The 20,885-nt window shown below is 48.2% G+C and overlaps 1 protein-coding gene across 4 annotated transcripts in view; it reads left to right on the top strand.

Annotated features, from left to right (window-relative positions):
* The window catches only part of SHROOM2 (shroom family member 2), a 904,672-nt gene that overhangs the window by 572,016 nt on the left and 311,771 nt on the right, over positions 1–20,885 (top strand). For all 4 annotated transcript variants that reach the window (XM_078657588.1, XM_078657592.1, XM_078657589.1 and 1 more), the window contains one exon: positions 11,006–13,667. In XM_078657588.1, the coding sequence (XP_078513714.1) occupies positions 11,006–13,667 (2,662 nt within the window). The remainder of the gene's footprint in view (positions 1–11,005; positions 13,668–20,885) is intronic.

Below are 20,885 nucleotides of genomic sequence, written 5' to 3'. Positions count from 1 at the left end.
TATTTCCTCTGCGTAAACCTCTAGTGTCACGCTGCTGTAGGTCATATCAGTGATCCATTCTTTGAGTCTTGGACCCGCTTACTCCCCCAGCGCATAGCTATGCGCCTTTTTGTGAGTAGTAGTGCAACTGCTAAATATTTACGTTGTGTAGCTTGCTTAAGTTGGCGTACCCCCAATATGCATACTAATGGTGTGTTTGGTACTTGCTCAGATAACATGGTGCTGAGCGTGTCAGTGATGTCCTGACAGTATTTATTTATTTGCAGGCATGCCCATAACATATGTAAAAAATCTGCATTTTGTGCATTACATCTCTGACAGTTATCATTCTCTCGAAGTCCATATTTATATAATTTAGCCGGGGTGTAATATATTTGATGCAGAAATTTAAAATGAATAATAAGCAGGTTACAGTGGAGGTAAGAAGTTGTAACTTCGTGCAACTGTAGTTCCAGTCATGCTCGTTTATGGGCTCGCCAATTGATGTTTCCCACATTTGAACTGCTATGTTTGGCCCTCTGTGCTGTTTTTCCTGTGATGCATTGTAGAAGCGCATTACTAGGTTTTTGTTTGTAGGTACTGATAGAAGTATTTGTAATGCCTTCAGTTGTGTGGGTTCGTCCAGGAATGAGGCGTACAGTTCCCTAATTGCTATGCGTAATCGCAGATATGCAGACTTCTTTAATGGCGATTGATGTGAGCAGAGTGTTGGGTCTTCTAGTGAAATGAACTGATTGTGTGAAAACAATTTACCCATTGTAGTCAAACCCATCTCCTCTAATAATATTAACATATTATTTTCCTGAGTGACGGTAAGTTTGGGGTGCCGGGACAATGGAAGCGCCTTGGCATGTATCAGGAGCTTGTTTGCATTATGTGCCAGTTTGTGCCACGCTCGAGTGGTGCAGTGGACCGTTTGTATCTTTTGCCGGGGTGTGATCTTCCTCGGCTCTGATATAAAAGGGGTATGGGAGCATATATTGTAGGTGCATTTCACATAGCTTAATCTTGACCTCTAGGTAGGATTTCTGGAGCTCCTGCACCTGCCTTGTATAGTCCGGGTATATTGTGACTTTATTATTCTTGAATTGGTGATCCTCCCTGGCAGCGCACAGGATGCAGTCTCTATCCCGATAGTTTAGCACTTTTGCAATTATGGCACGAGGCTGCACGCCTGGAGGTGGGTGCTGCAACAAGGTCCTGTTATCCCTCTCAATTGAAAACAACGCTGATAGGCCCTTTGGGGGGTGTTTTGTTCGTATCCAGTGCTTCAGGAATTGCTCAGTCGAGCCTTGGTCCGCCTTCTCTGGAATTCCCAGTGCACAAATGTTGCTACGCCTCGCTCGCCCCTCCGCATCCTCCCCCCGCCGGTCCTGCCCTCGCCATCGTCATTTGGGCTACTTGCTGCTTTAGTGTTACGTCGCCCCGCAGCTGCACAATGTATGCCTCCGCTGTTGTGACCTTGTCTGCACGTAGAAAACTGACTATCGAGACCGTCTCAATACGTTCCTCCAAGGCCTTTCCTGAATCCCTATATGGCGGCCAAGAGCTCTGCCCGGGTTGGCTCAGCGTTTTCAACATCTTCTTCTTCTTCCACGCGCTCTTGCTGCCTGGGAAGTCAGGAGGCTCCCTCTTAAACGTCCAGCTAGTGGTTAAATGTATCTTAGGCCCCAGATTAAGCTTCTCTAGCGTTCCGTCCCCTTGTCCTCAATGTCCACCTCAGCATAGGGGAGCCTCCCTCCCCTCTAAGGATTCTTCTTTTACTCCATTCTCAAAATCCGAGGGTGGCGCTCCAGCTCAATGTATTACAGCTCCCCCATGCACGGAGCTCTTGCAGTGCCAGAAGCACTCACTAAGTGTCCAGTTATTTCAAGCCAGGGAAGGGACAGAGACTCAGCCCACCACAATGCTCTGGACGCGACCCCGCCCATCTCAGGAGATGCCCACATGTTGCGGCCTGTCAATCCCTCACTCCTCATCCAGTAGTGATGCAGAGATCCAGTTATATATTCTGCCGTTTGCAATTATTTCATAAGGTCCACCTGTGCTGTTGGTCTCTTAAATGTCTCGTGCCACTACAATCCAGGTGATGAGGCAGAAAGTGCTTTCAACAGCCTCCTAGGAACAGGCCTGTTTAATGTCTGGGGAAACCTCTTTCATGTCGCTGCATCTGATAGTTCACAGGGATGCGGTCGGGCCCTCTATCCAGTATTTTGTTTCAAATCTGCCCTCCGAGGGCTAAGAAACCCCCAGGACCCAATGCGGACTGCGGTATCCATCTGCCCGGTACCCCACACACCTCTTTGCTGTTGCTTTGCAGGCCGCGTATTTCCCACCCGGATCAGATCCCAACTTCCTCCCAGCGCACGGCTTCCCGTGGTTCAGCAGCCGCCGCATCACGCAATTTTTCTGCTTGTGGGAAGGTGGGGGAGAGGGGGGAGGAAGACTCCGCTACCAGCTGGTCTACGGTGCAACCGAGTAGCCATGCCCACTCCCATGGCTTATCCTGCATAGGCAACCGCCCAAAGGCGCGCCCTCTCGGCAGGTTCCTGCACAGCTCGGTATGGCTGAAGTTACGTCATCAGATTCAGCCTTGCCCCTCTCGGCGAGCGCCTGGTGGCGGCTTCACGTTGGCTGAGGTCAACGTGGTTCAGAGAGACGCATCTTGTGCTAAATTACGAATGAAGCTTCAGGATTACGGTGGAATTACAAGCAGACGGGCCAGGAGCTTGAGAAGCTCACGTCCTTGTGGCCATGTTGCTTGCCCTTGCCCCCAACTCTAAGTGATATCTTTAGGAGTTAACCGGATTTGTCTGACTACTGACTTTTAATTCACATTAAAAAAATTACAAATTTAACAAGAAAATAATATTTAGATGTTCTTACACCTTCTCTATTATGCATAATGAAACAGACTCTCAACCGACAGAGATATTAGATTGACATAATCTCTTTAAAAAAACACAAAGATCTTGCAGTTAATCCAGACTGTTACTTCGCTTTGGCTTCTTAATATAAACATATATCATTTGGTTTCTAGGCTGTTGAGTTATGATTCGTAATCACTGCTTTGATGAAGAACAATGATATTTTTCACCGATCGCTTACATTGGTTAATTTGCTCATCTCAAATAATGCAGTCTCTCTTGCTAGATCTATTCACGTTCCCACCTTAGAAAAAGAATCTTGAAAAACACAGCTGTTTACCTTGATATGGGGCTCCCCCGTTTTATCTTATTGAGCCTTAATTCCCTAACTTGGCTTCCAGTAATAAACTTTATTGAATTGAGCTCCAAAGCTTGATTTATAAAGCCATTTGTGTATTTGCATTTGTGTACATGGAAAAAGACCTGCCTTGAAACCCTTTGTCTCAAGGACACAATTGTATGTAACCTAATCTCCCTTTCTCTTTTCCAGTCTAGTGATTGTATTTTCAATCCATTTACACCCTTTGCAGCTCCTCATTGCCTTCCCCAGCATGCAAATCATACTAATCAAAGTATACTCATACACTCAATTTGGGTCAAATACATTTGGGATCAACCTATAAAAAGATGTATATATTGTAAATATTGGTGGACTTTGGTCCGCATCACACCAGGCTGGGGGCGCCATTGTACCTGGCCCATCAGAGGGCTTAGGAGGATCTTTATTCCCAGATCTTGAGATCTAAAACTGAACATATTGTGCATGGGTCTTTGAAGATAGCCCAGTAGTCTAATAAATGCCGAACCTCTACTTGAATCCACAGACCGCCCGGAAGGGAAACCTGTCGCAGGCAATGTTTTGTTTTTTAAAAAACTTTTTTATTGGCATTTTGAATCAACATAAGCATAATTGGCAAATCACAGTTGGTTTTCCAATCCACCAAGCACCCCCCCACCCACCTCAACGGTATCACAAACAGCAATGCAACATTGTCCATCCCCGGCCCACTGAGCACCAGGTCGCCACATGTTTTCGTCTTCCAGGGGGGCACCGCAAGTCCCAGAATCTTGACCAACAGGCCATGATCAAGGGGCAACATCCCAACCAGCGTGCTTAGGAGCATGTCAGTTATTCCCCAGTCCCACATCAAATCCATGGTACTCCCTCCATTTCCCCCAGACCGTGTGAAACTTTCGAGGACAGACCCTAGCTTTGTAGGTCACTCTCTCAGCCGCCATGTACATGTCCATTCCCCTCCTCCAGTCTCCCACCTTAGGGGGTCACGGTGCTCCCCACTCTCGTGCCAAATCTCTCTTCGCCACCACTAAAGCCAGCAGGGCAAAGATCAGGTGTGGGCGACTCAGATCCACATCAGTAGTTATTCCCAGTAACACAAACATAGGGTCCAGTGGAAGCGTCACCTCCAAAATGTTACTCAGCTCACCCAGGATATGTGTCCAGTAAGTGTTTATGGTGGGGCAGTCCCATAAAGTGTGGAAGAAGGTTCCCTGTGGGTGTCCGCATCTCAAACAGCAGGGATCACTAGCTCTGCCCATGCTGTGCATTCTGGCCCTGTCATAATAGACCCTATGCAGTATTTTATATTGGATAAGAAGTAGTCGGGTTTTGATCGCAACCTCCCTATGATGCATCAGGGCCGCTTCCCTGTCCATGCCGCCCACATCCCGCTCCCAGACCGCCTTCAGTTTCCCCAACCCGTTGGGTGCATTATTGTTCAGCGTTTTATATGTTAGGGATACCAGTTTATTGGGAACATGTTTCTGTAGCAGGCGACCCTCCAACAGGACATATTCCGGTAACGGGGAGGCGAGTGTCGCCTCAGCCTTCTAGGCATGGCGTAACTGTGCATATTTGAAGAACTGCACTGGGGTCAACCCATTTTCCGCCCTTAGGGACTCATATGTCTTAAGCTCTCCTCTTGCCACTAAGTCCCCCAACGTTGAAGTCCCTATGGTATCCCACCCACCAAAGCCAGCAAGCTTATGCAATTCTCTCAGCCACGTGCAAGTCCATATCGGTGTCTGCTTGGTCGGTTTGTGTGTCCACCCCATCATCCTCGTCGCCCTGTCCCATATGTCTATGGTTATTTGTGTGGCCGGTAGTAGCCGTCGCTTCCCAACTCCCCCGTATAAATAGTGCAGACTAGTGCGGTGTGCCATAGTGACCCTCTCCAGCCTATAGGTCGGGTGATCCGCAGGTATATGGAACCATCAATTTATCGGTGCGAAATGTTCGGCCCAATAGTATGCCTCCACGTCCGGCAGGGAGAACCCCCCATTATACTGATTTCGTTGGACCGTAGCTAGGGCTATTCTAGGTTGTTTCCCTAACAATAGGAGAGCGCGCAGCTCCGCTTTTATTGACTGGAATGTCTGTCGAGGTAGGGGAAAATATTCATTCAATCAATCAATCAATCATGCCATTTGTATAGCGCACTACTCACCCGGGAGGGTCTCAAGGCGCTTGGGGGGAGGGGTATGCTACTGCTCAAACAGCCAGGTCTTGAGTTGTTTCCTGAAGGCGAGATGGTCCTGGGTCAGCCGAAGGTGGATGGGGAGGGAGTTCCAAGTCTTGGCAGCCAGGTAAGAGAAGGATCTTCCTCCGGCGGTGGCTCTTCGGATGCGTGGTATGGCTGCGAGGGCGAGGCTGGTGGACCGTAGCTGGCGGGTGGGCGTGTAGAAGGTCAGGCGGTCGTTGAGGTACTTGGGGCCCAGGTCGTGGAGAGACTTGTGTGCGTGGGTGAGGAGCCGGAACGTGATCCTCTTGTCGACGGGGAGCCAGTGCAGGTTCCTCAGGTGGCTGGAGATGTGGCTGCGTCGGGGGACATCCAGGATGAGTCGGGCGGAGGCGTTCTGGTTGCGCTGGAGTCTTTTCTGTAGCTTGGCTGTGGTTCCGGCGTAGAGGGCGTTTCCGTAGTCCAGTCGGCTGGTGACGAGTGCCTGGGTGACAGTCTTCCTGGTCTCGGTCGGGATCCAGCGGAAGATCTTGCGAAGCATACGCAGGGTGTTGAAGCACGATGAGGAGACGGCGTTGACTTGTCTGGTCATCGAGAGGGAGGGGTCCAGGATGAAGCCCAGGTTGCGTGCGTGGTCGGTTGGCTTGGGTGCGGTGCCCAGGGCTGGGGGCCACCAGGAGTCGTCCCAGGCGGAGGGCGAAGATCCCAGGATGAGGACTTCCGTCTTGTCCGAGTTCAGTTTCAGGCGGCTGTCCTTCATCCACTCGGCGACGTCTTTCATCCCTTCGTATAGGCAGGTTCTGGCGGTGTCGGGGTCTCTGGTGAGGGTGAGGATCAGCTGGGTGTCGTCGGCGTAAGAGATGATGTTGATGTTGTGCTGGCGTGCGATGGCTGCGAGAGGTTTCATGTAGATGTTGAAGAGGGTGGGGCTGAGTGAAGATCCTTGCGGGACGCCGCAGATGACTTCGGTGGCCTCGGTGCGAAATGGGGGGAGGCGGACTCTTTGTGTTCTTCCGGTGAGGAACGAGATGATCCACTCCAGTGCCTTCTCTTGGATTACCGATGTTGCTGAGGCGCTGGACTAGGGTGCGGTGGTAGACTGTGTCGAACGCAGCGGAGAGGTCCAGGAGGATGAGGGCCACTGTTTCCCCCTTGTCGAGCAGGGTCCGGATGTCGTCGGTGGCTGCGATGAGGGCGGTCTTGGTGCTGTGGTTGGCTCTGAAGCCGGACTGCGAGGGGTCGAGGGATCCGTTCGTCTCGAGGAAGGCGGTCAGCTGTCTGTTGACGATCTTCTCGATGACTTTAGCAGGAAAAGGGAGGAGCGAGATGGGGCGGAAGCTTTTGAGATCGGTGGGGTCCGCTGTAGGTTTCTTCAGGAGGGCGCTGATCTCGGCGTGCTTCCAGCTCTCCGGGAAGGTGGCGGTGTTGAAGGAGGCGTTGATGATGTTCCGGAGTTGGGGTGCGATAGTGGAGTCGGCCTTGTTGAAGACGTGGTGTGGGCAGGGGTCGGTCGGTGATCCGGAGTGGATGGTGTTCATCGTGCGGGCTGTGTCTTCGGTGGTCACCGTGGTCCAGGTGCGAAGGGTGGCGGTGGGGGCGTTGGTTCGACGGTTGGGTGCGTGGGTGGGGCGCCGAAGCTGTTGTGGATGTCGGCGATCTTGCGGTGGAAGAACGAGGCGAGGGAGTCGCAGAGGTCTTGTGACGGAGTGATGTCGTTGGTGCCGGTGCTGGGGTTGGAGAACTCCTTGACGATAGTGAAGAGCTCTTTGCTGTCGTGGGCGTTGTTGTCCAGTCGTTCCTTCAGGGATTTCTTCTTGGTGGTGCGGATGAGCTGGTGGTGCTTGCGGGTAGCGTGTTTGAGGGCGGTCATGTTGTCGGTGGTCCGGTCGAGGAGCCAGGCTTTCTCGAGGGTGCGGCAGGTCTTCTTGGAGTCCTTGAGGTCGTCGGTGAACCAGGATGCCTTCTTGCTTCTGGGTCTGCTGGGAGGGTTCTTTAGTGGCGCGAGGTCGTCGGCGCAGGCGGTCAGCCACTGTGTGAAGTTGCGGGCTGCTTCGTTGGGGTCCGTTGTGTTGGCGGGTGGGCTCTGGCGGAGGGAGGTGGTGAGCTGGTCTGCGATGATCTTGCTCCAATTCCTGTGAGGTACCTGTTGCGGGTGGTGGTGGGTCGTGGATATTTTGCAGCTGAAGTGGACGCAGCTGTGGTCGGTCCAGTGGAGTCCGGTGGCGTGGCTGAAGGTGATGTACTTGCTGGAAGAGAAGACGGGATCAAGCGTGTGGCCGGCGTAGTGGGTGGGGGTGTGGACCAGTTGCTTGAGTCCGAGGTTGGCGAGGTTTTCCAGCAGGGCGGTGGTATTGCGGTCCTTGTTGTTCTCCAGGTGGAAGTTGAGGTCCCCGAGGAGGATGTAGTCAGTGGAGGGGAGGGCGTGCGGGCTGATGAAGTCTGTGATGTCTTCGCTGAATTGTGTGCGTGGTCCCGGGGGTCTGTAGACGAGGGTGCCTCTGAGGGTCGTCTTAGGGTCGGTGTGAATCTGGAAGTGGAGATGTTCGGCTGTGGCGAAGGAGTCGTTGGCGTTGGTCGTGATGCGGATGGTGTTCCTGTGGACGATGGCGATGCCACCTCCGGTCTGGTTGATGCGGTCCCTCCTGATGATCTTGTACCCGTCCGGGATGGCGATGGCGATGTCGGGTGCAGAGGAGGCGTTCATCCAGGTTTCCGTGAGGAAGGCGACGTCCGGTGATGTAGCGTCGAGGAGGTTCCAGAGTTCCACGGCGTGTCTGTGGACGGAGCGGGTGTTGATCAGGATGCACTTGAGGTGGTTGCTGCTGGTGTTTGTCTTGGCGGGTGCGGGGCAGGTTCGGAGGCAGGTGAACTTGCAGGTGCAGCAGGTGAAGGGTCCGTGGGTGCGTCTCGGGGTGGCTCGACAGCAGGCGTGGGTCCGGCCGGCATTGAGTGCGTTGAGAGTGGCGGCGTCGTAGGTCAGTCGGGTCGTCTTGCCTCGGTGGGGAGGGCCAGGGGTCCTGGCGCTGGGCGCGGTCCAGACGCGGACGGGCGCAGACGGGCTTACCTTTGGCGCACCTTCGGCGCTCAATCGGCGCTCCCGCTGCGCGTGTCCGCTGCGCGGTCGCTCTGGGGGCGTCATAAGTAAGGAGCCGGGAGGGAGGAGCAGCTGGGTGGCGGGAGCGGGGCGGCGAATGGAATCACAGGGGGGCGGGGCCGCAGGGAGGCAGCGGCGTTGAATTCCAAGTAGCAGCGGGCAGCGGGATATTCCCAGTAGCAGCGGGAAATTCCCAGGAGCAGCGGGCAGCGAGCGAAGGAATCTGCAGGCAGGAGGCGGCAAAGGCAGGCAGGAGCGGCAGCAGTGAGTGGGGCGACCAAGCCCTGTGGAGGGCATACAGAAAGCAGGGCAATGTAATAATTTTAAACATTGCAGCTCGGCCCAAGAGCGTAAGGGGGAGGGACTTCCACCGGAAGGCGTCTTCTGCAAAGTTTTTAATCACCCTATGTATATTATTTTGATAGGAGACTCATTTGTCGATTGTCAGGTAAACCCCCAAGTATTTAAACCCTGACAGGATGACGTGTAAGGCTCCCGGTAGTGGGGGCCATTCTTCCTCCAGGCACGGGCTATATAAAATCGATTTGTGCCAGTTTATCGTGTAGCCTGAAAAGGAGCCATACCTGTCTAAAAGTTCGAACAACGCAGGGATCGTAATCGCCGGCTGTGTCACGTACAGGAGGATATCGTCCGCGTATAGCGAAATCTTCTCCTCCTGTAGGTCTGCCTGCGTTATACGGAAGCCGTGCACCTCTTCTGCTTGACGGACGGCACAAGCCACTATTTCGACCGTGAGGGTGAATAGCAGCAGGAACAGGAAGCATCCCTGGAGGGTCCCCCTTTGATCAGGGAAATCATCAGACAGTACTCCATTTACTTTAACCTGAGCCCTAGGATCCGTATATAAAAGACGACCCATCTTCGAAAATTGGGGCCGACCTGGAACTTGATCAGTGTCGCCTCCAGAAAGGGCCAATGAACCGTGTCAAACGCTTTTTCAGCGTCTAAGGAGAGGAACATATGTGGGTCTTCCCTCTGCTTCACCTCCATGAGGGTCCGCCGGAGGTTTTTCCTTGTCGTCCTATCCTGTAGAAATCCCGCCTGGTCCTGATGTATCAATCCAGAGATCACCTGACTCAGTCAGAGGGCCAGAACTGTAGCCTAGAGCTTAGCCTCCACATTGAGGAGGGAGATCGGTCTATACAACTCGCAGGCGTCAGGCGGCCTGCCACGTTTATATACAGGCACGATCGTGGCCATTCTCAGTTCCGGCGGGAGAGCACCGTCTTGAGTTGCGTCTCCGTATAGCCCCAGAAGGTGGGGTATTAAAAGGTCTGCTCCTTTCTTAAAAAATTCCGCTGGGAGCCCGTTCGGGCCCGGAAACTTCCCCGGCCGGAGCCTGGCTATTGCCTCCCTTATTTCCGTGGCCGTTATGTCTGCCTCGAGGGTCTCATTGTCGTCATCAGTTAAGACTGGGGTGTGGATCTCGGTCAGATAAGCCACGATGTCGTCCAGGCCACCCAAGTTCCTGGCCGCATAAACATCTCGAAAATAGGAGGCGAACGCCTGGGCAATCTGGGGGTCTTCAGGCGACCTGGCTCTGTCGCGCTAAATCCGGAGACCGATCTTTTTCCTTACTTGGTGCCCACGCTTTGGAATTCTATGCTGATTTCAATTTATTCAGAATCCAGTGATCTAAAGTTCCATAAGGGTTTAAAGACTTTTCTTTCCCATTGATTCAGTGCCATCTCGCTAGCTCTCATGCACCAGGGCATCTGCCCATGTATCAGTTTGTGCTCTTAAAAATTCGAATCATCCGCAACATGATTATCGTCCCCTCCCTAGCCATGCAAGCCAGAGCTGCCTCTCTTAATTTGAATTCAAACAAATTGAACCAAATGCATCTGGGAGGTAGAGACCTCACACAGATGTACTCTATAGGTGGGAAGTAAGAGGATTTAACAAATACCTAACCCAACATTTAATTGATAATAGTATCCACAACGCAGAGTCCTTCAACACTTTAATGTCAGTTCCTAGCAGTAAGATGTTTGCTGTTGATCGCCCTTTGTTATCACTATGGTGGGAACCCTAAATAATACAGCCCGATCATTCGGCAACATAAATATGTTAATTTGGAGATGCACTTTGTTTTTACCTTAAAGCGTTTGTACAGTGTTGTCAAAATGCCATACAAAGTATTTTGCTCAGTTTTTTTAATCACAGTTGGTCAATTCTTTGAGTATTGTATCATATTTCCTCGAGGGCATTGACTTTTAGAAGCTTTTCTAGTGTTTAATACAAATGTGTATGCACTATATCTCTTATTCCTTTTAACCCTAACAATAAAACATAAAGAAGTCCCTAGTTCCTATGGGGAAAAGTCTTGGATTAGTCATTCTTGTAGCGTCATTGACATCGGCCTGTTGTCTCTTCAAAGAAAATGCACGATAGTCTTTTCATGAAGATGTTGTTCTAGAAGGGTACGTTGAATGTGTGTGTTATTTATTTATGTGTTATAAAACGGTTTCTTGTTTCTTCTACAGCTCTTCCAATCAGGACTTGTCAAACCCATGGGATCAAGCAAGCTTACAACGAACCTCGGACCATTTTAGTTCTCAGGGGAGTATGGACAGTTTAGAGCACCCATCCCAAAGCTACCAGTATGGGAGACTGTCATCTGCTAAATCCAATAACAGTATTGATCATCTAGGCAACCAAAGCAAGCGGGATTCTGCTTATGGATCCTTCTCTACAAGTTCCAGCACCCCTGACCCTATGCTGTGCAAACCTGATGCTGCTTTGACAGAGACCATGCTCTATAAAGAAAACTTGTGGGATCCCCCAAAGTATGCAGGCAGCAAGGAAGGACAAATTCTGATTGAGGGTAGTGGTACCCAAGACAGATTAGGGCACATGCCTCCTCCCATTCAGTATGAGACCAGCAGGAGCCCCCGAGGCGATGACCATTCTGAATCCAGGAATTCAAATTCTGGGAGATCAAACTTCGGACCTGTTTGGTATGTCCCTGAAAAGAAAAAGGAACCTTCTTCCCCCCCACCACCACCACCTCCAATTCGGAGTGACAGCTTTGCTGTTACAAAAGTTCACGAGAAGAGTAATAGCTCCTCATATGCAGAAGGGACCAGCACACAGCACTTTGCACATATAAATAGGCCAAGGGGTGAATTAAACTCTGAAACCGCTGATTATCCTCAAAAACCTGGAAGAATAAATGACCATGGGACAACAGATGTGAGAAAAAACAGTAATTCTACCTTTAGGTATGAGGTCAACTCAGACCATGGTTCATCCACCCCTGGTGATAAGTACAACAATAACACATTGAACACTAACAGACTGCAGTCCTCATTGTCGAGTACTGATGTCAGGGTTGTGCAACCTACCTACAATTACCATCACCAGCGCCAATACAGTGATGAAAGCACTTTTTTCCACAATGCCAGATTGTCAGGTTCACCGAAACATCAACCACTACAGCACAATAACGTGTACTCCAATGTGAAAGAGCAGCCCACTGATCTCTTCTTTTACAATCCACAAGTTCGAAAACCCAGCCCTTCCATCTCTGCTAACATTGCTGCCGAACAGAAGACGGAGAATGCTGGACAGAATCGCTATTACGGTGTGACCACAAAACAAACACCTCAGGGTCCATCTCAGCCATCTCAATCAAAAAATGAAAGCTGGAAGACTGGGACAAATGCTCCCCAAACCACTGTATTACACAATAATTCTGGCACCCTTTCATTTGTAGATAAACCAAAATACTCCCTACCTCAGCAACATGAAAATACTTCTGTCGAATCCAACAGGAGGAACAGCCTGAACAGGGCAGAGGGATACTCGGGTATGTCTGCTGCAGGAGAGCATTTTCAAATGCCCAGCTGTGCTGAAAGGTTGGATCACAGGAAAAGTTGTGAGGGCAAGTTGAAGGAAAGTCATACCAACCACCCCAGTTCACAGCAGGAAATAGCATACTCAATCTCTCCTGCTGATCATGGAGTTCCTCAAACGGACTTGGGTTGGGGTGTTGAAGAACGAAAGATCTCACCACAGAAAACTCCAATGTTACATTCTTTGTCTCAGGAAAGCAAAACGCGATCTGACAGCTGCCCAGAAACTGTTAGTGACGGTGATACAATTATTGACTCTTTGCTGATCAAGCAAACACGCAGGAATGACCGTTTTGCAACAACCCTTCGAAATGAAATCCAAATGCGGCGTGCCCGCCTTCAGAAGAGCAAAAGTACAGCAGCCCTGACTGGGTCAAGTGAATCAGAAGAGTATCCTGAAAATTGGAAGCTGGAATCGCCCCAAAGTGTTGATGCACCTTCTGACAAAACATTCACAGGCAGTTATAAGGATCACTTAAAGGAGGCTCAGGCAAGAGTCCTCCAGGCAACTTCTTTCAAAAGAAGAGATTTGGAGCCTTTGCCTTTAGATCATTTTCCAGCATCTTCGGAGTTTAGAGGGCAGAGCCACAGCTTCTCTGTATCAGTTTTCCCTCCTGAAGATATGGCTACACAAATGAGACAAAACCAAGCCGGTATTGGTTCTCAGCAGGTGTCGCGTATTGGAGGCAGGAAACGTTTCACAGCTGAACAAAAATTGAAATCCTATTCAGAGCCAGAAAAAATGAACGAAGTAGGTGTCTCAGTAGTTCACCACCCTCGTCACAGTCGAGATCGTTTAAATCCATCTCAGGAAGCACTAGGCTCCTTTGCTGATAGGTGGAAGTTCTTTGAGGAGACCAGCAAGCCTACACACAACAAACAACCCCAAAAAACTACCCTGATTAGTCAGCTTGAGGAACAGCCCGAAATCCCTCCTAGGAAAGCTTCTTTACATGAAGGTGAGAAGTTATGGCATGACAAAAGGGCTCGTGCAGCCTCGCTTGGATTTGAAAGTGTGCTTGACACTCATGAGAGCTCAAATAATGAATTATGCAGTGATAAACAAGACCTTATTCACAAGACAAGAAATCCTGAGCAACCTGAACGATTGGGAACTTTTGCAGAATATCAGGCATCTTGGAAAGAGCAGAGGAAACCTTTGGAAAGAAGAAACTCTGGCAGGTATCACTCAGCAGACAACATTCTTGATGTAGGTCTTGAACAAGTGGAGAAACAGCTGTACATTCATGAGCGGTCCAGATCTTCTCCAACCACAGATTTCTATGCACAGGTATGGTTCTCTTTTGATTTATACTGGTTAATGACTGTATTTAAGACATCCTTGCAATTCCTGTGGTCCTCAAAAGAGGAAAGAGACACCAAACGTCTTTGAGGGAGCCATACAGTCTAAAGTCAACTGGTCTTGTGTAAACTCTACGTTTTGCTGTGTAACATTTGCATTGCAAAATAACTCAGAGAAAACTGTTTTTGCTACAACATACTTTGTATTTGCCACTCAGTGGAGTGCTTAGCATAAAAGTGCAGACATTTAGTTAGGTAAATTCAAGATGTGTTGTGAAAATTAGACTTGCATACTACTATCATAAACACCTGCATCAACTCACTCATCCGCCTGTAGCTGCACACCTAAATGCACTAAAGTGTAACACACTGTGGCACGAATTCTGACTTTGAATTCAAACTTTCTTTATGACTGTTCTTTGTCATTAACTTGAAGTTCTAGTCAGGTCATACTATGGCTCCTTTAAACACAATAGACTTCGGAAACCCATGTATACTGGAGAGTGAAAACAATAAATTGCTATTGGAGAAAATATTTTGAACTATTACCTTTTTGTTGATTTCCAAAATACACAAGCTTCAAATTACCACCATGATCAGACATTCTATGAGTTCATGCACATAATCATTGTGTCTCAATTATGTTCTACGGAGCGGAGGTGTCTGGGTGCATGGAGAAAGGAGATGTGACTGTTCAGGTAGGTGGGGCCTAAGTTGTGTAGTGCCTTGAATTTGTGTGTGAGGAATTTGGAATGAGTGGTTTTGTGCATGGAGAGCCAGTGGTGCTTCCTTTGGTATGGCTTGATGTGATTTCTGTTTGTGAGGTTGAGGATGAGTCTAGTTGCTGAGTTCTGGATGTTTTTTTTGTCATCTAGTGAGTTGCTTGGTGATCCAGGCATAGAGGCTGTTTCCGTAGTCAAACTTGATGGTGACTAAGATACAGGGGTGTGGAATTCCTATAGCCGAATCTCAAGACATGTTGTTTGGGGTCAAGGGCAACAGGTTTTCATGTTTATTTTGTCCTTGGGACAAGTTGCCCAACCCCCTTTAGTACACACCCTATACAACTATAGATCAGGAAAGGGAATTGTCTGCAGTGGAGGTAATATTTGTGTCCATATGTTAATGTTGTTCAAACTTGTATTTATGGTTCATTAATTCATTGCCTTTATTATTAGGCTGAGCTCTCTAAGGAAATGGAAGGTCAGATGGCACTACCAAGAGAGAGAGAGAGAGATCTCTGTTTATTTAGACCATAGTCTTTAAACTCCACGGATCTTATTAATACATAAAACCATACAAAACAAAACATCAAAGGAAGAACGCTCATTAGCATTTAAAATCACTACCAAGAGGTTTCAGTATAAAAATGTGTACACACGTTTGCAAAGTTTAACAATATGAGGCTTCGTATAATGATTCCAGGATGCTCTCTGATTAGTTGCAAATGTATGCAAAAGCTTGAAATCAAGATTGATAATACTTTGCTTTCAAAATAAAATGTTCATAAAAAAATACAACTAGGAAAAAAAAACGTTTTGCTTAACTACTGTGAAATTTTAGGTGCCACTTCTTTGAAGCATCATTTAGTAAAATATGTTGATGCTAGTATTTCCCAAAAATATTCATAAAGGAAAATCAGTGTAACCAGTTTCAACAAAATTATAGGAAACGTGAAATAAACAAGCATTGGCAAAGCCAATAGGTATGACATTAGTGGTCAGCCCTTTGGTTTTGTCAATGCGTGCCCTGTTTTGACATGGTTTTTGTGAGACTTTAATTTTGTGGGAGCTGCCGGGCCATCATCATTATACCAAACATTGTCAAAAGCAAAAAAAATGTTGGTCTCAAAAACTACAAATTGCCACAGTAGTTCCTGGCACTGAACAAAAACTACTTAGGGTGTTGATATGCTCCTTCTGAAAGAACAGAATGTAGTCCCTCACAGTGAAGTAATTGGGTACAGAGCGAGAGAATTTCAATAAAACGAAAAGATCTTGGTTAACTAAGACCTAAATAGAGGGCTAATTCTTAATGAAAGTCACTAAAGTGCACCCATGGTATGTCCTTGCATTAATGCAGATTTACGGCTTTCATGAAGTCACAAGAATTTACAGAAGTAGGTCAGGAAATTATACTCCTAGAAAATATTTGTGAACTGCACTTTTCAACGAGCAAATATGCACTTGTAGATTCGATCTTGTGAAAATCTGTCGAGCGGAAACAAGTTCACTTTCTCACCAATCATTTTTTGTCCCCTAACTCTGGAAGAAGTTTTACTTCTGCCCTTGTCAGGAGGAAACTTTTTAACCTTTCTCTGTATGGGAAAATATTAAAGACGAGCTGATGAAAACCCATAAAACATGTAAGTTAGTAGGTTTGCACAGACTCAGAAAGGCATTCCAGCCATGGGTAACTATACCTTACCACTATCTCTAGCCCCAGTATCTAGCTCTGCAAAAAGGTGGCAAAATAATTGAATTGCTAGTAATCAAACCCTACTATGATATGAGCTCAGACCTAATCGGAGATGCTATTATCAGAGCTCCTGTATAATGAGATTGCTGCCATAATTTGTCACTGTACTACCTGGCACCAAAGGGACAAGTGGATTTTGTTACAGAACAAGTAGATTTATAAAGCAACCTGTCACATGGACAAGTAGATATTTTATTAAATTCCACACCCCTGAAGATGTGAGTGTCCGTTTTTCTAGTGTTTCTTGGAAGTGATTTGAGATCTTCAGGGTGTGGAAGCAGGATGCAGTGATGGCATTGACTTGTGCGGTCATGTCCAGGTTGCTTTCAATGATTATTCCAAAGTTCCTGGGGTGGATACTGGGTGTCGGTCAGAGTTCGACCAGCTATCAATTGGAGTCCCATGGTGAGGTGTTCTTGCTGAAGATCACTACTTCTGTCTTTTCTCTGTTGAGCATAAGACAGTTGACTTTCATCTAGTTAGCAACTTCTGTCATGCAGGCAGTGAAATTATTTGTTGTGTTGGGGGTCTTATCTGAAAGGGAGATAATGAGTTGTGTGTCGTAATAGGATAGGATGTTGTCATGTGCACGAATGATGGCCGGTATACTTTGCATGCGTTGTAGAGGGTGGGGCTGAGCGATGAACCTTGGGCACTCCACAGGTGAGTTTGCTGGTTTCCGAGGGGTTTGTTAAAAAGAAGCAGATCCGGTGGAGAGTGGGTCCTTGGATGCCAGTCTTGTGCAGGCATGAAATGAAAGGTGATGAAAATGGGTTCTAAGACAATGTCAAATACTGCAGAGACGCCAGGGAGAATGAGGGCTACCACGTCTCTTATGTCAAGGTTCATGTGGATGTCGTCTGTGATGGGCCTGAATCCGGACTGCATGGTGTTGAGGAGGAGCTGCTGCTTGCTGAGGTGTTCGGTGAGGCGTCAGTTGATTAGTTTCTCTAAGACCATTGTCGGATATGGTAGGAGTGAGATGGGTCTGTAGTTGGAAAGCATGGGCGGGTCAGCGGATAGTATCTTGAGCAGGGGGCATGCCAGTTACATGTTTCTTGGTGTCCGGGAATGTGGCGGAATCGATCGAGGCTGTGAGGATGGGTGTTAGTGCTTCACTTATTCGTAGGAGTCCTTTGGTGATAGCATTATGGGGCCAAGGGTCAGATGGGGTTCTCAAGTTGATGGTCTTCATGGTAGCAAAGTCTTCATGGTAGCTAAGATTTCAACAGTGGTGGCGGTGGGCCAGGAGGACATGTTTTCATTCTTTGGCCGTGATGGAAAGTTGAGTTGTAACAGTGCTAAAGTCTTGTTGAGGGTCAAAGATACTGTACTTGGAGGGGGTTTGTTACAGGAGAATTCCAAGAGCTTGTTGCATAGGTCTTGTGATGGGGTGATGTTGCTGGAGACAGCAGGAAGTGCAGTGAAATCTTAGATGATGGCAAAGATTTCCTAGCTGCTTTTAGTGCTGTCCTTGATGCGATGTGCAGGAGCTGTGTGCTTGGTTTTTTGTATCTGCAGGTGGTAGTATCTTAGGGCTGATTTGAAGATGTTTTTTTCTGTGATGTCTTAACTTTTTCTCCATTTGCGCCCCAGTTGCTTGTATTGGTATTGGAATTTCGTCGGCCTGAATCCCTCTGTGTACCAATCAGTCTTTTGGGGATTTATTTAAAAATAATCATTGCACACATAAAGTGAATGGCCACAGAGTACTTTATTTTATTGTCTTCTTTGTCTGACAGATATCGTGTAGCCCGGGTCTTCACTTTGGGTATATCAATACAGCAGAGCTTTCTCTGGTTCTAGCCTCCAGACAGCGGTCAATTTGGTGGTTTAGGTGCCTTCTCTCATAGAACGACTCCTCAAATGTAAAACAAGAACAAAATGGTTTGCTGCTTAAATAGCACTGGTACCACGAAGGTCTTCCTTTGTCTAATAAATACGTAAAACAAAAAAGTATACACAATCTTGAACCCCACCCCCATTGATAAAATTCTTCCTCTCCTCATTCTCCCTGCTCCCTAATTGTATGAGGGGGAACACCCTTAACCAATTGCCTCGATGTGATCCATTGGCCTTTTGAACCCTCCCTCCAGCAGCTAAAGTGGAGGTTGCTAACGACACCCAAAGGGCTTCTCGGCTGGGTCTCAATTAATTCAGCGCTCATTTTTATGGGCCTCTTGTTTTGCAGATCTGTAGACAAAAGCTCATAAATAATATTGTATGGGAATACCATATCGTAACTGATGAGTGGAGGGCACGGCCTGCCAAGTACAGAGACAGAAGAACGATGCAAGGAACAAACAAGCATTTACAATGCAATGGTTTTGCCTTTGTTAAAGTTAGAGCTATTGGCATTGCTCTTGACATTATTTTTATTTATGTTTTTTTTAACATAAATAAATGGCATTGTCATTTACAATGCCACTAGCTTTATCTATCGCAAATGACACACAAACACACACAGAGCCCCCCCACACACACCCCCACACAGAGCCCCTCACACACAGCCACTTAGAGCCCCCCACACACACAGAGCCCCCCACACACACAGCTACACAGAGCCCCCCACACACACAGCCACACAAAGCTTCCTACACACACAGCCACACAGAGCCCTCCACACACACCCACACAGCACAAGCAGGCAACAGGGGGACACGGAGGCACAAGCAGGCAACAGGGGCACACAGAGGCACAAGCAGGCAACAGGGGCACACAGAGGCACAAGCAGGCAACAGGGGCACGAAAACGGAGGCACAAGCAGACATGGGTCTCACCGAGCCTCTGCATACTAACTCACAGTTTGAGTTCAAACCCTCACACATTTTCTCAACCTAGCTGTAGAGAACAAAGCTCAAGTGTTAGTAATTGTTTTCCAGTTCATGGACAGGACACTCACTGATCTGCCACTGTGCTCCCTGGCTTCCGATCTGCTAAAACCCACAGCTTTTATAGATGGTGGTAGTGGGAGGAAAGGAATGAGTTCACTGTCTCACATATCCAGGCCAGAGTACAAAGTGTGATCAGACTCTCTCACATTTCCAAGGTTGTGCTTGGGAAAGAATAGGTAACGAGAAACTAGTGTGAGAATTGTACACATCGTAGGGACAATATGGGACCTAAGCTTATTATTACTGTGTAAGAAAACCAGCATTAATCATTCAAACAAACGTGGATTCTAGCCAGGCATAGTACAAATAGTATTGATTATCTAAACTTGTGTTAATGATATAATTATAAACAACTGCGTATGTTAATAATGTATGTCACAGTCAATCGTAAACATCATACCTGATTTACGGTTACTGAATGATGTAGATCAGGGTTCTAACAAAGTCGGTCCTGGAGGGCCGGATCCATGCCAGATTTTTAAGATAACTACATTTTTTCTGAATGGGGATATGAAAAAAATCTGCCATTGATCTGGGCCTCCAGGACCGACTTTGGAGAACGCTAGTGTAGATGAATCTTCCTGGGACCTTGTCTAGGCACTCAACAGGTGTTCCTGGTCAATCATGACCCTGGGCACTAAGTACAGGTTTAACTACCCGACTCTGCCCTAGAGCACTACATTTGGTCTGTCCCCTCTCTGCCACCTGTCAGGCAACCTCCCACTCGCAGCTCTGATCTCGCGGCATGGGAGCACTTTACACCGAACATAAAAGGGGATGGCACAGTTAACACGGACCCGGCGGTCAGAAACAGAGCGAACCACAGAACTGATCATTAAAAACAAGATTGCGGAGAGAGGGAACAAAAGAGGAGGGCAGAACACCCGGAGTGTTGCGGGCAGTGAGAGTCTGAGTAAAGTGTTTGGAGAGGAGAAAGTGTGGTAGCAGCAGAGGGAGGGAACGTGAGTGACAGAACAGGGAGGCACGAAAGGAGAGAGTAGAGAACGGGTGAACAGAGGGGATGAGGGAAAAGGAATGCAGGAGGAGCTAAGGGGGGGGGGAATACATCTGCAAAGGCCTAAAGAGGGGCAGGAAGGGGTGGAGTGCGAGAGAGAAAGGAGCGACTGGGGATCAGGACATTGGAAGCTGCAGTGAATAAGAGGTGGGAGGGTAAGTGGGTGACAGTAGAAGCGAGAGCTGCAGGTGGGTAGAGTAGGGAGGTAAGGGAGAAGGTGAAACGGAAACGGAGACCAGCAGACCCCCGAGGCCCGGCTCGTGTCTGCACGTACATGCCGGTGCAGGGAACTCCCCGGACAGGGCTCCACCTCTCAGGCCTCCAGAGTGCCAGTAAAGTGCCAGTCTCACTATGGAGACAGCCTGCAATGACTGATGCTTTGTAAGGATTCTCTTAGGTGATACAAACCAATGGCAGCTGTTGGAAGAGACCACGTGTGTATCCTCATCCAAAATGGCCGATCGTCGTCTTTCACGATAGAAAACTGCAGCTCTATTGGCTCTATTGTTTTTAATGCAACAATTTAATTGGACTTCAGACTTCTGTTCAACCCTGTTGAACCTGCGTCTAGGGCACTTTTCCTTCCCTGCACCAGGGCCCGGACACAACGGCTATGCTACTGGTGCTACCTACGTTTTTACATGCTCGATTCCTGGCAGGGGCGACTTCGCGATTATGGCTCCAAAGTTGACATACCAAACGCTAGTAAGTTATTAAATAACAACACAGCCGCTTATGTGCCCCGCTGTGAAACAGCTGCGCCCCAGGAGCAGGCTCTTATAAAACACGTTGTGATTAAATCAACCGTGGTGTACGTATT

This window comes from Lissotriton helveticus, chromosome 8, assembly GCF_964261635.1.
Source record: "Lissotriton helveticus chromosome 8, aLisHel1.1, whole genome shotgun sequence".
Classification (NCBI taxonomy): Eukaryota; Metazoa; Chordata; class Amphibia; order Caudata; family Salamandridae; genus Lissotriton; species Lissotriton helveticus.
The sequence above is the reverse complement of the archived record's forward strand: the minus strand, read 5'-3'. Positions and strand labels throughout refer to the sequence as shown.